The 17,795-nt window shown below is 47.6% G+C and overlaps 1 protein-coding gene across 1 annotated transcript in view; it reads left to right on the forward strand.

The window, feature by feature from the left end:
• OCA2 (OCA2 melanosomal transmembrane protein) overlaps window positions 1-17,795 on the forward strand; it is a 309,735-nt gene that overhangs the window by 22,164 nt on the left and 269,776 nt on the right. Inside the window, exons 2-4 of the mRNA XM_063091522.1 lie at window positions 5,579-5,677; window positions 9,246-9,407; window positions 12,241-12,319. Of these exons, the coding sequence (XP_062947592.1) occupies window positions 5,579-5,677; window positions 9,246-9,407; window positions 12,241-12,319 (340 nt within the window). The remainder of the gene's footprint in view (window positions 1-5,578; window positions 5,678-9,245; window positions 9,408-12,240; window positions 12,320-17,795) is intronic.

Here is a 17,795-nt window from a genome sequence, read left to right on the forward strand (position 1 = left end):
GCCCCCTCTTGGTGCTTCTTCACATGCACCCAGGTGTCTCTGTGTGCTCACATCTCCTCTTCTTAGGAGGACACCAGTCAGATTGGATTCAGATCCATCCTAATGGCCTCATTTTAACTTAATCATCTCTGTAAAGACCTTACCTCCAGATACATTTGGACTGTGAGGGACTGGGTGAGGAATCACAGTCTTCTCCCAAGCCTTCTGAAGAATCCCATGTTAGCAGGTGGCAGATTCCCTGCTCGTGTGTCTCCCTCAGATCTGCTTTTTGCCTGTTTTAGTCCGTTTGTATTGCTATAACAGAAATACCTGAGACTGGATAATTTATAAGGAAAAGAGGTTTATTTGGCTTATGATTCTGGGACGGCTGCATCTGGCACGGGCCTCAGGCTGCTTCTACTCATGATGGAAAGTGGCAGGCAGCTGGGAGGTACAAGCAGATCACAAGGCAAGAGGAAGCAAGAGAGAGAGAGAGAGAGAAGGTGCCAGGGTCTCTTTAAGCAATGAGCTCTCGCAGGAACTAATAGAGCGAGAACTCACTCATTAACCCCCCTCCCCCAGGGAGAGCATTAATCCATTCATGAGGGATCCGCCCCCATGACTCAATCAGTTTCCAACACTGTCACATTGGGGATCAAATTTCCACATGAGTTTTGGAGGGGACAATACATCCAAACTCCATCATTGCCCAATGGACAACACACTTGGCTGTATTCTGTGTAGTTACTTTTGGGGAAAAACTAATTTTACTTCTACCAGCTAGCTTGCTTTTTCTTCTGGAAAGGTAGGTTGGGCAATGAAGCCAGGATGAAAACAGGCCACAGACAAGCATTAGAAAGAGAGAGAAAGAGAGAGGGAAAGAGGAGAGACAGATGTGGAAGCTTGCTGTCTGCCTGTGTGCCAGAGGGGTTTGGGGAGGGCTGGGCTGGGGCTCGCTGTGACGCTGTGCTCTCTGCAAGGCCCTTTATAGTGCATCATGCAGAGTCTGCCTGCCTGGCACGTCCCCACCTCAGATGTGTTGCCTCCCGGTGGGAGAGAAGTGTCGGGGGTTGGCATCAGGGATCCGCCCAGGGCTTGATTTCTCTGAGTCCCATTTGCTCCTTTTAAAATGGGGATAATAATATCCACCTTTAGGGTTATCATGAGGATTAAATGAGATCATGAAGGTGATAGGCTCGGCACAGAGCCTGGACATAGAAAGTACACTTAAATCACCATGATTGTTATGAATACCTATCACGTGGAATCCTGGTAATAATAAGGTGAGGAGAAGGCCTTTTCTCTTAGGACACTTTGGAGATACTGTCAAGTAACTGGGACAAAGGAGTGAAAGGCCCCACAGGAAGGCCTGCACCTTGTCTCTGCTCTCTGCAGCCTGTCCCTGCCCTGGGGTGGCCATCCTGCTCAGTCTGCTTCCCACCCGAGGGCTGTCCTGGTTGCTGCATCGCACTCTTGGGTACAGGGAGGGTCCCACCACTCAGTTTGGGTTTCCCAAACCTCATCCCCACTGCTACCAACCATAGGGATCTTCCTTGTTCCAGACCTCCTGACCTGGGCTTGAGGGGCCACTGGCTGCCCTTCACCCTCGCTCTGCCTTCTGCCTGGTTTCCCTTGTCCCACTCACAGGCTGGCCCTGGGAGTGGCTCCCCGACCGGCTCTGCATGGCTGAGGCCACTTGCACCTGGCCCCACCCTCCTGCCTGCTGGTGAATGTGCCACGTGTGACCCCGGTGAGGCGTCCCATGGAGATTCTGTGGGTGTCGGCTTAGTCATCACGCAGGTCCTTGCTCTGTGTCTGCCCACCCAGCAGAGCTGACCTCAGCCGCGGCCCCATCCATGGTGCCTCCATGGCCCAGGGCTTGAGGAAGACTGAGAGCAGACCTCTTCCTCCACCTCTGACACGCAAACCGCCACCTCCCCAGCCTGTCCTATGCACTCTGTCATCTTTCCAGCCTTTAAAAATGTAAATCCCGTGGAAGCACTAATGTATTAGGTACTCAGTATTTTCAACATTTTTAGCTATTTTTTTTCCCTCCATGTATGACAAAACATATCAAGTGTTTGCATCTAGAAAGAACCATGGGGTCTGGAAATGAGGATACTGTTGAAGATGCGGGGGAAGAGGTGTGGAAAACAGATTGGACCCACCTCACAGGCTGGTGGGAAAATCTCAGCAGCAGGTTTCTTGTCAGTGGTGTTCCTGCGTCAGACCCGTCAATCTGGCTATTTAAAACTTACTGCTTGAACACTTAAAACATGGCTGTCACTGGGGACTGGTGGGGATAGGGATTTGTTCCTGCCTGTAGCTGAAAGGCACAGCAGTGGGGACACAGGTTCTCTTCAGCAAGAGTCTGTGGGTGTAGTGGATTGAATTATGTTCCCCGAAAACTCCCTGAAGCTTGAATTGTGTCCCCCAAGTGTTATGTATTAGAAACTTGGCCCCCACTGTGACTGTTAAGAGGGTGGGAAATCCTATTATGGCAATTGAGAGGTGGAGCCTTGAAGAGGTGATTGGATTGTAGGACCGTGCAGTAGTGAATGGATTAAAAATGGTCAGGGACGTGGTTCTGAGGACTTTTTAAAAAAGAGTGAATGAGGAGGTTACTCTCTCTGTTCTCTCTGCTTCTATTATCTTGCAATGTGAGACCCCTGGGTCACTGTTGCCACAACCAGGTAGACTTTGGACCTGCCAGCCTCAGAAACTGTAAGCAATAAATTTCATTTTCCTACAAATTACTAAGTTCCAAGTATTTTGTTATAAGCAACAGAAACAGACTACTATTGTGGGCATCAAGAAACTTCTTGGCCCAGCGACTCCGTTCCGAGGAACCTGTCCCAAGGCAGCAATCAGAGGCACACAAAGACTCACAGGTTCATTACTTGTCCAGGTAAAAACCTGGAAATCCCCTAAATTTCCATCAACAGATAAGGGTCAAGCTTCATGTGGTGATCCATGTCATGGAATATGATGGCTGGCATCCAAATTATGTTGTAGAAGAATATTTAATAACATGGGAAACACTAACGAGATAACTAAGTTGAACAGAGGACAATGTATAAACCCTCCCCCTAAGAATCCAGGGGCTTTCCTCACTGGCAAGGTTGCCCACACACTCTTCTGTGTGCACTTTTACTTTACAACAGAGTACTGTTTTTGAATGTTCCATCCGTCTGTCCCTCTTCCTTTCCTGCTCACTGCGATGTGGGCTTTTCTCAGCCCTGTGAAGTCTTTTTCTTCACGGTTTGACCAAGAACCTGGAACTGCCATCCTATAACAAAAGTGCAACAGAAATGTTAAAATGTTAAATGTTAAATGATGAAATCAGCCAGATGTGTCCATGCAGAGAAGATAAAGTGGACTTCTGACTTTTCCCCATCTTTAATTTTCCTCCTTAGATGCAAGTAGGCGAATCCTCTGCATTGTCCCATGGCGGTGCAGCCGTGTGTGGCTCTTACACCACATGGTTATGCCTTCAAGTAGCAATAACGCCCCTGCTCTCTTGAGCATTGTCTGCTCTTCAGAGAGTCAGGGGTGATTCTAAGAACACTATTGATTTAGTGATTCAGAAAACTTTCATGTGAGTCAAAAAGCCAATATTATACTGTGTTAGTCCATTTCTGTTGCTTATAACAAAGTACCTGGAACTGGATGATTTATAGGAAAACAAAATTTATTGCTTACAGTTTCAGAGGCTGGAAGTCTGAAGTCCAAATTCCAGGGAACACATATGGTGAAGGCCTTGGTGGTGCCGACTGACTAAAGGGTCTTACATGGCAGAAAATGGTGGAGCAGAGAGAAACTAACCTCTCATGTGCTCTTTTAATGTCCTCAGAACCACGCCCCTGACCACTGTTTTTAATTCATTCACTAGTCATGGTCCTCAGAATCTACAATTTTTTTTTCTGGCAGCTGACAAATACCAGGATATGAACCCATGACCGTGCGGCCATAAGGCTGGCTCTAACCAACTCAGCCAACTGGCTGCCCCTGTCCTCACAATCTAATCACCTCTTCAAGGCCCCACCTTTCAGTTACCATTATAGGACTTTCCACCCTCAGCAGTTATGGTGGGGATTAAGTTTTGGGGGAACATTCAACCCAAGACACATGCAAATAAGCTATGATTTCCAGGGTTTAACTCATTCATAATCAAATATTTATTAAGAATCTACATGGGACTGGGTATCAGTTATGGTTGCAGATAAAACAAGATTCAAAAACCATGACAGCCATTCATACGGAGCTCACAGTACAATGAAAATAGTTGAATCAATAACCGAACTCTGTGCTTTCCGTTTACATCTCATTATTTAGTGTAATCAAGCTTTATAAAATTTTTTGCATGTTTATTTTCTTTTAATTTACATTACATGGCTGATAAAATGGAAGCTCGGGGTGGTTGATGTGAGTGAAGTCGCTGTAGCAGCTCTCCCAGTAATACCACCTAACACACCACCCCAGGGAGCAACAGAAGACACCTTCTAGAGATGGGGATGGGGAGAGGGTGGAACTCAACTCGCTGTTTAAGCCAGTTTGAGCAGCTAAAAGCACACTAGGTGTTAAATCCCCTGGGGAGGATTCACCGTGCACCTCTCCACCTTCATCTACTCCCCACCTCTGTCCCCTGCCATGCTCTCCACCACTGGCGGTTAAAGCCCCCAAGGACAGAGGTGGCAGGCATCTGTGTTCTCCATAGGAAGTGGCCAGGGCTCCCCACAGATGGTACCCAGGGGACACTCGCAGGCCCAAACAGATGCTCTTTCTGACAGATACTTTTTCTGACAGGGTGGGTGTTTTGGACACAACTCTGGGACCCTGGTTTTATTTGTCCATAAGACCAGAGTCTTGTTGTGTACATCACAGGTGAATGCTTGAAGGAGAAAGAGTGAATGGGAGTGCTACTCCACTGTCACTTCCCCAGGTGAACATCTGTATGGCAATGTCCCTGCCCATGAAATGACGCATTCTCAACCATTCGATGTTGCTTTTTCACATCGTGTATCTTTTAATGAGGGTGACCATGTGTGTTGGTGGACCTTGCTGGGCCTGTGCAGTTATTCCCTTCTCATCCTAATTTGGATGGCATATTTATGGTGGCCCTTCTTTGGTGGACAGGCCACTGTGACCCTTCTAGTTACCATTTCATGCTTGGTCTTCCAACAGAAACCATTAAGATATTTTAAATGTGAACATGTTGCAATCTTAGGAAATAGAATTTTCTGCACATAAAAGGGCCCATCAGACTTGGAATGCTTTTCTTGATGGAAAGCTCTGCATAGAATGACAAAGGTGGCCTGAATCTATTGTTAATGCTGAAGTGAGTCTAAGTGCCAGTGTGACAGCGTCTGGTCTCCTGTGTGCATTTCTGCTTTGCATTTTCAGTCTGATTTAGGCTGGGTAGGAGAGTTGTTTTTAATTGTTTCTCCTAAAACTCCAGATTTTTACAATTCAGATAGAACTTTAGTCAAATTCCCATGTAAAATTCATCACTGAATCTTGGTGTATTCTTGAATCTAGCTCCCAGTTACTGGGAGCACTTTCATCATTTTTGTGTTGGTGACTCAGTTTCCTTTTTCAGGTCTCAGTCGCCCTTGCCCCAGTTCTTCAGTTCCAGCTCTGAAGACTCCCGCTTTACAGAAAACACTCCTTTGCTGAGGAATGCCTCACAAGACACAGGGTGAGATTTTTTTCCTTCTTATGAAATTAAGAAATTTATGAGCACTGCCCTTGGCACCTACACTAAATAACTTCTTCCCGAGATGGGAATTTTTACCTGACCTGTTTGGTCTTTGCCAGACCCTTGACAATTCATTGTAGTAGATGTCCATGACTCCAGTGGTTGTGTTCCGTGCTTATGAATTTCCAAGTGGGCTTGATGATCACTGTCATCAGCCTTCAATGATGACATTGTTACCAGCAGACCAGGCTCAGCTTGCCCTCTCACACTAAACAAATGACTTTTTAAAAAATTTATATTTTATTAGCATATTCATTGTTAAAAATAAAATTATTCCTTATGCCTCTTATCCAATCTTCCCCCTCCTCCTCCCCCTCTAATAACCATAGGTTTGTTCTCTCCATCTGATAGATTAACTGTGCCTCTGTCAGTTTGTTGCCCAGATGATCTGTCCGGTACTGAGACAGGTGCGAGCAAGTCCTCCCCTATTATCATAAATCAGATGCTTTTTCTATTACTCTGGAGTGTGCTTTGCAGAGAGAGAGGACCTCTTTTTTTTGGGTCTCCGCTGGTGCCACTCCTTGTGTCAATGCAGTTGAGAGTCTGGCGTGTCATATGCACGGTGGCTGTGACTGCTGCTATAGAGACTAGCTGCTTTTGCAGCAGCCATAGCAATTGCATTGGCTATGGAGGGCTACCAGTGTGAAAATGGTTTTTTTGGTGTGCTCTTTACCTGGTCATGGCTGGGCTTAGCTTCCTCCAGCTCCATGCCTCAGGCCCCTGGCCCCAGGGTGGTGGTGGCAGCTTGCCTAGCTGTGGCTGGGCTTGGCTTCCCCCAGCTCCACGCCTCATTCTAAGATGTTGTTGCAGAGCAGTTGGAAGGGAGGGGAGAGGGAAAGGGGGAAGGAAATAGGGTGGGAAGAGGAGGAAGGGGGGTTGTAATCAGGGCCTGTGGCACCCCCCTCATTATGGCAGGGGAGACCAGGAGGCTTCCAGTAGTGGCTTGGTTGTTGCTGAGTTGGGTGCAGATGTTGGGGTGTGTGTGTGGCTGAGGCCATCGCCCCCCACCACCCGAGCTGGGGAGCCTGTAGTGCTATCAGCAGCAGCTTGGTGGTCATCACTAAGCTGGTTGTGGATGTTGGGGGGCATGGCTGAGGCCCCCAGCCATCCCCCCTCACTGGCTTGGGAGCCCAGGGGGCTTCTGGTCCTTCTAGGTTTTATAGGTGTTCTTTGGTGAAGTGAGACCTTTACTAGTTAATATCAGACTTTGATCTGTGGGGTTTTTGTTTTTTCTTTCAGTTCTGTGTTGGATTATTCACTGTTCCCACCACTTAAACTCTGCACTGGAACTAATTTGTTGTCCTTTGCTTACTTCTAAAATGGGGGAACTTCCCATGGGGACCAGCACTTGAGTCCTGTGGTTGAGCTAAATTGCTGCTTTGCTGCTGATTCCCTGGGGAAGGCTTTTTATGCAGTTCAGGTTTTAATTGTTGACCTTGTATATACTTCCAGGTCTCATGAGATCTGGTACAATTGGGTCATGTGGAAACTCTGGTCTGGGCCTGAGTCTTTTCTGCACCCCCTGCAGTTCTATATTCCTGACCAGTCTCCACTGAGTGGGTGGCAGATCAGCTGTCCTTGCTGTGCCCCAGTGTCCCCATCTCCCCCACCGCCCACACTCTGAACACTTGTCATGGGACGCACCATGCACTGGTCCCTTGTGATGACTTGCCAGCCTCTGAGTGGCTCCTTTTCTTCAGTTGTTATGGCTCCTTGCTCCTATGTGGGTCCACGGGAACCCTATTAGTGGTGTTGGTGGCCTGGGGGCCATCAAGGCCCTCTTCTCCCCTTCTGCCCCCAAGCAACTTCATCCAAAGGGCACAGCTGTGGTTTTTGCCAGCTCTTGCTCCATGTGCTCACCAGGGCCAGCCTTGAAGTGGCCAGGGCTCGAAATGGTGGGTGCGATCCTTTCTTTCTCTCATCGTGGCTTCTCCTGCCTTCATGCACTCCATGGGTCTCTCCTCCTCTTCCTCTGAGCTCTAGCAGCCCCAGCTTGACTGCTGTTGCTTTTTAATAGTTGTAAATTGTTTGATTTGTGGGAAAGAGAGATGCTAGGGACTGTCTATTCTGCCATCTTGACTGGAAGCCTAAAAAACTGACTCTTAAGTCCAAAAGTTTGTGCAAGGATTGGAAGGTTTATTCCGGTAACTGCCACGTGTGGAAGACCAGGCTAAAATCATCCTGCCTTCTGATGTCTGTTCTGGGGTTTATAAAAGGGGACGAGGTAAGGGTTTTTTGTCCTACAAGAAAAGGGGGAGGCTGGGATCAGCTGGTGGTCTGAGTCAGATGTCAGTGTCCCATGATGGACTGGGTACTTTATTGTCATGGAGTCTGAGGCTGGTGGACTGGTCAGCTTCAGGCCCTTGATGTTATCCTGGGGTTGGAGTTCTTATCTACTAGGGAGAGCTCAAGGATTATAACCTCAGCCAAACTTCATTAGAACCTGACTCGGACCTCTAGTTAAAAATATAAAATATGAGAATACTTGACTTGAACCTCTAATTAATGTGGATGCAGTTTTCCTTTAAGTAAGAGGGAGAGTTTATAATCAGCAAGGTTGTCTTGTCTGTCTCTTATATCTCCTCTTGTTTGCAGCTGATTAGAGAGGTAAGAAAAACAAGAAACTTACTTTCAGTCCTTAGCTGTAGGTGCACAACCTCTGAAGTCAATCAACATAAGAGGGGGTGATTTCATCTCCAGGCAGTCTCAGCCCTATGGTCAGTCTCTCAATTCTTCTGCTAACTTCAAGGAATTGATGATTATCAGTTCCCAAGTGAAGGGCTGACTGAAATGTTCTGCTTGGTCTTAGTTACCACAAAGATGGTTGTTTTTCTGGCTAGGGTCCCTTTCAACATAGCATGCATGCACACCCACACACACACACAGCTTGGACAGGCTTCCTCCCTGGGCTGGGCCTTCTCAGACAGGGCTGAGGTTGGCACTGTCTGGAGACATTTTTGGTTGTCACAGGGGGGCTGGGGTGCTACCAGCATCTAAGGATAGAGGTAAGGGATGCTGTTAAATGTTCTGTGATGTACAGGCAGCCCATATCAGAAAGAATAATCCAGCCCAAGTATCAATAGTGATGAAGTTGAGAAACCCTGTATGTATGATTCACAAGAACATTCTATTTCCCTCAAGGTTGAAAGTTCTTTTCGGGACAAAGCTGGTTGATTCTGGAATTGCCTAAGCAGAGCTGACCTGGAGGATAATTTACAGACACTCCCTCCTGGGAGCAATGTCCCTGGCCAAGACTTTAGCCTCCTCTCTTCTTTCTGCACACAAACTTCCAGAAGCCCGAACCACCTGTTCAGTGTCCCCTGGTCCCCAGCACATTACAAACTTGGTGATATTGTTGTGGAACCTCCCTCTCCTGCCCACTGACCCTGTGGTCCTGACAAGTGGGCTGCTGTGTCTCCTTCACTCACCTCTGAGCCTCTGAGCAGAAATCTTGTTTTGGAAATGCTACAATTTCAGCAACAATAACCACAGAACCCCTGCTTTTCAGGTCGCAGTGCATGCCCATCTACCATCCAGAGTTCACCGGTGCCAAAGAATCCTGGGAAACCAGCTTGGCCGAGTGGGAGCGAGGCCACCTGCTGAGCAGAGAGATGTCTGGCTGGCCTGCATCCGCCTCCCCAGAGAAGGGAGAGCTGCTCTCAGAGCTGAGGTAGGCAGGCTCCCGCCCGCTGGCCTGGGACCAGCCCTCACTCCATCTTTCCAAACCTGCCAGGTGAAGATGAGGATGAAGGTGTTTCACATTTGGCCAGGTTGCCCTTCAAGGTTACCTGTCTTTCCCCTGGGTCTGGGGAGACATTTAAGGTGGCCTGCAAATTGGTGTGGAGCCCGTGAGGCAGCAGGGAAACCCCATCGCAAACCGGAGCAACTCACATCCTGCGTTCCCCTCCTCCTGCTCCTGTGGTTGGGTGCTTTATGGCTGTCAGGCTTTTAAACCGAAGCTTTGCACTTCAGGAGTCCCCCTGCTGTTTCAGACTTTGAGCTTTGTAGTTGCTGGGCAAGGCTTGGGTCTACTGTGCTGCAGCTGAGGGATGCAGCGTCCTCCCGTGTCCTCCCGAGGACCTTTGCTGTACTATGGTGCCTGCCAGGGCAGGAGCGCTCTGACTTTAGCTGCTGGGCTTCATTTCAGGCTCATATTTTTTTGAAGGAAGGGTTCTTTTGAGGGCAAAGTGTTTGAAAGCAGCATCTCCAGGGACAGAAGAAGGCTTGGGAGCCAGGAACAGTGGTCCCCATTCTGGATCTGCCCTGAAGTAGCTGAGCGACCATCTCCTATCACCTAATGTCCCACTTGCCCCATGACCTTCCATGGGCTTCTGCTAAGATATGTGTCAGAGCCCTAGATAAGTGAAAAAGCTCTGTGTCACTGTCAGATATTAGTGCTATCATTTCACTGTGTTTGGGAGCCAGTCTTTTCTGAAATTACTTGAAGGGTGGATTTTTTTTTTTTAACAGACTCATCTTTATTCTTTCAGAGTGTTTTTTTCAAGCATGGAATACAAAAAGGAGAAAATATGACAAGGTCTTTGTATTCTCGAAGTTTACATTTTTTTAAATTGCAAAAAGAACTCTTAAAAATGAATTAGAAAAATCTAAGCAGAAATTTGGTGAAGAACGTGAACAGAGAAGTCACACACTCCAAAGAAACACACGTGGCTAATAAGTATATCCTAAGATCTGGTTGTGGGTGGGGGCGTGCCTGGCCCTCTGCTCCTGTCTCAGGAACCCTGGGCATCTCAGCTGGCTCAGTTGCCGGCCTGGATGTGACTGGAGTGTGGCTTGGGCCCTCAGCCAGTCCTGAAGGGTGGATTTGAAGTGCAGCTCCTATGCTCAAAGAGGCCTACCTTCAGAGCCCTGCTGTGAACTGGGACCATGACCCAGTTACCCTGTTGATCGTTCCAACAATCCTGGGAGGTAGATAGAGGGTTCCTCAGGGAGGATGAGGATTTCACCCAAGGTCACACAGCTTGTGAGCCAAGAGGAGGGGCAGGGATTTGAGGCCCTATTCTCTACCTCCCAACCATCTTCAGGGTCTCAGCCCTCCTCGTAGGTGCAACAAATATTTGGTTGTTGAATCTCCTATGAAATTATGTGAGTCATGTGAATTTATCTGAATAGGGATCTGGCCCCATGGTCTTCGGGGTAGGAACTGACACTGTTAACACCCTTTCCCAGCTGCCTGGTTAACAGTTCCAGAAGATGCCATTTCCTCAACTGCCCCACAATGTGGAAAAATAGAATCAAGTAATTCAAGTCTTTACATTCCGTGGTTGTTTTATCTTCTGTGGTTCATGAAATAGTTGCCTCAAGTTTGCCACTGAACTGAGTGACTTTAGTGCAATTCTTTATGCATGACTGAAGAAACTTGTAAAAATATGTTATTTTGAATTGTCAGCTCTGCTGTATATGTTAGTTATGTAGAAAGAAATTTGTATTTGGAATAGCTCAATTAATGCCTCATGCTTTAAAAAGAAGTGTCATTTTGATTGCCATTTAAGTAGGAGCTGCTGAACCATAATTTGGAAGCATGAAATGATTATTCCTCAAATTCATTAAATCTAAGAGAATGCAAAACAAGATTTTACCATTTTCAAAGGATCAGAAAAGTTTTCAAAGTGAGGAGAGTAATAAAAAGATGTCCCAACACAGACTTTCTTGCTTCATTCTACAAACATGCATCAAGCACTGGTTATATCCCAGCAGAGCAAAAACACCCAGGGGCCTGCCCTCTAGGAGCAGCCAGTGGGAGAGCATGCCCTGGGGCTGGCTGTGATAGTGTCATTAGGAGATGGGATCTGGCTGCTGAGTGAGCGCAGATGGATGCGTCTCAGAGGGGTAAAGGCCCGTGGTCCAGTCTGGGAGCAGCAAGGATGCTGATGGGACTAGAGGGACCTCAGATTGTGGGCTGGGTCTGGGGGCCATGGTTAAGAAGTGGGTAATAGAGATTGGACTGGGAAGTCCTTGGTGGGGGCTGAACGCATGGCTGAATGTCTGTTATTATTGCTAAGGAGTTCTTAAAAGGCTCTCCCAGTATAACCAGTCACAGCACTGCAGTTTATTTCTCAAATTATTTGTGTTTTTATATTTGATGATCAATTCATATTCCCACTTTCCAAAAAACTTAAGGGGAAATAATTGATAAATATGATTGGAGAGTCAAGATAAGGCATTCAATTCACTTTTCCCCCCAGGAAACTGGAGTCTTTAAAAGGCTAGTGAAGAGCCTCAAATACTGATCTTTAGCTTCCTCAGTAAGAAGACACATGCAAATGCTTGGTGTTAACTTTGTCCCCCTGGTAACCTCCACCAAGCTCCTTTTGATGAGGCAGTAGATTTACTGGTCAGTAGCACCCTCCTTCATACCATGTTACAGAAAGAATTTAAAAATACACATGTTTTGAGGTGGAGATTACTCAAGGCTTCTGAAAGGTGTCACGTTTGGTAAGTCTGGGCACATGCAAATAGAACTGTCAGCCCATGTGACTTAGCACCCACCTTTTCTCTTGCAGGCGCTGTGTGCGGTGGCTGAGAATCACGGGCCTGTTTGTGTTTGTGGTGGTGTGCTCCGTGAGTACCACACCACCCCCGTGCTGCTGGGGGTCGGTGGAGGCACTAGGGGTGTTGTTGACAGGCACAGCCCCCAGTGCCTTGGGCATAGCAGATATGAGGTGTGGGGCCCTTCATTCAGCACTCTGCCTGATTCTCTGACCTTTCTTTGGAGCAGATACTGAGGGTACATGGGGGTGGCAGGCTGGGGGGTGTTGATAGAGTCCTGCCCTTAGCAATGCTCCTCTGCCATGGTCCCCAGTCACGCAAGAGAAGCTGGGCTACCTGGCTTTGCTCTGCAGAAGACAGTTTAGCCTGCTCTGGGTCTCACTTCTCATGGCAAGTGATTTACCATATCCTCTTTTTAACAACACACAATAACACTCCTTGTTTGTGTTGGGACATATCCATTGACCATGGGCAGCCCCAGGGATGTCTCAGTGCCCCTTTCAGGTGGTGCCCAGGACCCACACCCAGCTGGCCACCCTGTTTGGGAAAGAGTGAAGCTCTGCAGAGGCTTTTTTCTTTTTTTGGTGGCTGGTCAGTACAGGGATCTGAACCTGTGACCTTGGTGTTATAAGGCTGTGCTTTAACCAACAGAGCTAACCGGTCAGCACCTGCAGAGGCTTCTCTGATCTTATTTGCCCATACATCCCCATCATTTCAAACACATTAACATTCACAATAGAGGTATCCTGAGCCAAATCACTTTCAGATGTGCTTGTGGGCAGAGGTATGAGAAAGAAGGGAAGGTGAGGGGTATTTTGGTGAACCCCAGGCAGTAGAGGTGGTATCTCTTCCTAACTGGAAGAATACTAGCAGTTGCTGGGCTGGCCGTGGGGCTGAGGACAAATTGAACTTAGCCAGGGGCATGGAAGAGCTGTGGAGGGCCCACAGGGAGGGCCATAGAGCCAGGGGCTCAGGGAAACCTGAGCGTGCCCCCTGACATGTCAGACCATGCGTCTCACTGCCAGCACTGGTGTGGTTTTGGCCTGATGTAAACTAAGCGAGGGTCACATAGCAGGCACGCAAACTGTATTTGTCCAATGAGTGGGTGCATGGTCCCCTATGCCTGTCTGTGTGTGCACATGGGTGTATATGGGGGTGTGTGGTCTCCTGTGCCTGGCTGTGTGTGTTACTGAACATCGGTCTGGCTGCCTGCCCTCTTCAGAAGAAAAAAAAAAAAAGTCAAATGGTTGGTGTTAGAAAAGCAGATGTATTCAGCTGAAGGAGATGGTAGGCTGTCCCATCTCAAAGACTTAGATTGACTGATGTTTTTTTTTAATTGATTATGAATATTCATGAGATACAGAGCTGATTGTCATCCCTCGTGCCCAAGATGTGAAGGCCAGATTCATACTGGCAGCATGCCCATTACCACAAATTGCGTTTGTACCCTGTGTTCCCCACCCAGTTATCCCCAACATCCCTCCCACCCCCCTCCAGTTTGTATCCCAAGTTATGTTCTCTCCCTCTGCAAGTCCAACCCACCACTGTGGTCTGTCTTTGCCTCTTTTGTTCTCTCTTAGCTCCCACTTATGAGTGAGTATATGTGGTATTTATCCCTTTGTGCTTTGCTTATTTCACTCAACATAAGTTTCTCCAGGCCTTTTTAGAGGGGCTGGGGGAATGGAATAAGGGAGGTGAAAAGCAGGACGGAAGGTGATGTGAGCAGAGAGGGCTTCATGCAAGGTCTCAGGTGCAAGGTCTCATCAAGACTCTTTCTTTATCTCAGGGTCTGGGTAGTATGTGCAGCTTTGCAGGTTCAAGCTGGGTGAACTAGGAGGACTCCATATCTATGAGTCAGGTTCAGAGTCTCGCCAGGGCTTCATCTGGTTTCTGTTTTCATCTTCATTGTTGTCTCAGGACTCTGCAAGATTTTGATTTTCTTCAGTGTAGAATCATCTTTTCTGCAGTCTTTTATGTAGTTTCACTTCACAGAGCTCTGATAACTTGGCTGGTGCCCAAGGTCAGCTTCTAGTCATTTGGCCTTGGTCACTTCTCAAAACTCTACAAGTCTAAGAGAAAGAACTGTTAGCTTTGTAAAGTACTGATTGGCTTCTCAGCCTTGTTCTCCTAGTTAGTGTGAGAAATAACCTCACCCATCCAATGCCAAAGAATGGATATGGAGACACAAGGTACAGTGAAATTGCTGTGAGGCACCCTCCCACAAGAAAGGCACTTACACGCCACTTATGCAGAAAAGAGCAGTTTATTCACTCCAGCTGGCCAGCGTCCATCTCCCAAGGAGCAACCAAGGAAGAGCGGCATTGGGCCTTGGTCTTGTGTCGTTTTTAAAGGCAAAAACTACATCCCGTTGGCACACGGGTTTGTCCAGGTGCACAAAGCTAGCTAGGGAGCTAGGTCACAGAAGCCAAGAATGAGCCGTTAGAGCAATCAAGTGTACAACTTTTTATTGTGTATGTTCCCATGTAATAGTTCATTGTGTATGGTTCCCATTCCCATGTAATAGTTTACTGTGCATGACTCCTGTTTCTATGCAACGGCTTTTGTTTCTATGAGAAGATCAACAGTTTCTCTTGCAGAAGGGGGGGGTAGTCTGCAGGTCAGATGGGGGTAAAATGGAGTTACTTAGGTTAAGCAAGCAATTCTACAGAAGCAGATGGCGTACGTTATGGGGGTGTAGGGAGCTCTATTTCAAAATGAGACTTTAATAATGGTCTTGCAAGGTCGGGTGTCTGATGGGCAGGCACACACGGAACCGTTACAGCAAGCAATTTATTCCCTAGTGCACGAGTCCCTCCCCCAGTTCCTCACTGGCTGAGTACTACAGGATGCACAGTCTTCCCAGACCTCACCTGAGATTTATTATCCCCTTGTGAGGAATTCCTTTGCCTGATGGCTCAGGATAAGCCTGCAAAAAAGGCCTGCCAAAGCCCTGAGAAGGGAGAAGAACCAGGAAATGAAGAGAACAAAGGGCTAGTGACTAACCACCATCTTGAGAAGTCATTTCTCAAAAGTGACGTGATGCTGCCCGTTCAAGGATTCTCTGGGAACAGGTTGAGCCAGTTAAACACCCTTTGCTAAGCTCTTCCTGAAAATAAAATCACTTAAGCTATTTCCTTACATTTACAAAGCAATGTAAGAAAGTCAGGGGGTCGGAAGAAACAGGGTAGAGAAAAAAATGTCCTCTTTAAAATCTTCCCTCTCCCCCTTTTGCAGCTGTAGTGGATGGAATTAGGTTCCCCCAGAGCTCACTGAAGCTTGAAATGTGTTCCCCAAGTTTTATGCATTAGAAACTTGGTCCCCACTGTGAGTGTTAAGAGGGTAGGAAATCCTGTTATGGGAATTAAAAGGTGGATCCTTGAAGAGGTGATTGGATTGTAGGACCATGCTATATAGTGAATGGATTAAAAATGGTGGTCAGGGGCGTGGTTCTGAGGGCTTTAAGAGGAGAGTCTGTCTCTCTCTCTCTCTTGCTCTCTCTGCTCCGCCACTTCACAATGTGATACTCTGCCGTCACTGTCATCACCACCAAGGCTCTCACCAGATGTGTTTCCTGGACTTTGGACTTCTTAGCCTAAGAAACTGTAAGCAATAAATTTCATTTTCTTTATAAACTACCCAGTTCTGTGTATTTTGTTATAAGTAACAGAAATGGACTAATACAGCAGCCCAGGTGGTTTTAGGTCCCAACATGGCTTCAGTCCTGTTCACTCCAATATGTGTGTGTGCATGTGGGTGTGTAGTGTGGTCCTTTGCCTGGCTGTGTTTGTGGGCACATGGGTGCATGGTCCCCTGTTTTAGTCTGTTTTGTGTTGCTATAACAGAATACCTGAGACTGGGTAATTTACAAAGAAGAGAGGTTTATTTGGCTTATGATTCTGGGACAGCTGCATCTGGCATGGGCCTCAGGCTGCTTCTGCTCATGGTGGAAAGTGGCAGGCAGCTGGCAGCAGGTACAGGCAGATCACATGGTGAGAGGAAGCAAGAGCGAGAGAAGGTGCCAGGGTCTTTTTAAGCAACAAGCTCTCGCAGGAACTAATCGAGTGAGAACTCACTTATTAATCCCTCCTCCCCCAGGGAGAGCATTAATCCATTCATGAGGGATCCACCCCCATGACCCAATCAGTTACCAACACTGCCACACTGGGGATCAAATTTCCACATGAGTTTTGGAGAGGACAACACGTCCAAACTCCATCAGTCCCCTGTGCCTGGCTGTGTGTGTGTACATGTGGGTGTACACATGGGTGTGTGATCCCCTGTGCCCGGCTGGGTGTGTGAATGTGTGTGTGCATGTGTGTGCACACATCTGTGTGAGATGTGTGGGTTATTGTGGTCTGTGACCATGATGGGGACCTGTCTATGCTTGGAGAGTTACTTCAGGTGTGTGCCACTTTTGAGCATTGGTGTAAGATGATGTGCGTGGGCAATTGTTGGAAGGCCACAGTGGGTAGTAGGTGCTGCCACCATGACAGGGTGTGGGATTGTGATTCAGTGTGGGCTGGCTGGGGCTGGGTGTGCTGTCCCATTCAGCAGCCATGGTGATGGGAAGCAGTGCACATGACCCTGTATGCCTGCCAGTAGCTGGCTTCATGATCTGTATGCATGGCACGCAGATGGGGCCCTGCATGTGAGCAGGATTGCATGAGGCATAGAGAAAGGGAGGGTGGAGCTGGAAGTCAGGGCTGGCTGCAGAGCTGAGTACAGTCAGCCCCTAAGTAACCCACAGGGAGGAGAGCAGGGGCCTGGAGAAATAAAACCTGTGCTGGAAACAACAAGCAACTATATTGAACTCTAAAACTTCACGACTGAGTGGTTCTGCTCAGCAGGGCCTGATAACTGCACTGGATTTCTAAGGAGGAGTCGGGTGGGTCGGGCCTCCCCTGGTCCCCGAAGAGCTGACCAAAGCTCTGTATCTAGGCTTTAGCCTTCTTCTGGGAGATGGAGTTTTGGTGATGTGTGGATACCTCCAAAACGGAATTTGAGGCTCCAGCTGGCTCAGTTGGTTAGAGCATGGTGTTCTAACACCAAGGTCAAGGGTTCAGATCCATCCTGGCCAGCCACAAAAAGAAAAAAAAAGAAAAAGAATTTGAAGAATTTGATTTGAACTTCTATAATCTGTGATTTTGTCATCACTTTAATTCGTTATTTGATGGTGTACAAGATTGTGCAGATATTTTCTCTGCTTTCACACCACCATCAACACAGGAGGCTTCTGTGACCAAATATGTGGGGGTATTTCCCAAAACACCAAGAAAGCAAACACTTCTGCTGCAGACTTCTGAGCAGTGTTCCTGCTCGGTGTCCTCCAGTTCAATTTCAACACTATCTACTTGGAGATAGCAGTTAGATCCCACAGGAAGGTCTCAGTCCCCAAGACTGCTCCCGCCACTCCAGATGCCACTCTCAAGCCCGGACCTCTGGAACTTCTGACCCACCAGCTGTAAACTGAGGTTCCCACAACTGCCTGCTTGGGTTCCATTAATTGCTAGAGTCTCACAGAACTCCAGGAAACACTTGTGCTTTCCAG

The sequence above is a fragment of the Cynocephalus volans genome, chromosome 3, assembly GCF_027409185.1.
Source record: "Cynocephalus volans isolate mCynVol1 chromosome 3, mCynVol1.pri, whole genome shotgun sequence".
Classification (NCBI taxonomy): domain Eukaryota; kingdom Metazoa; phylum Chordata; class Mammalia; order Dermoptera; family Cynocephalidae; genus Cynocephalus; species Cynocephalus volans.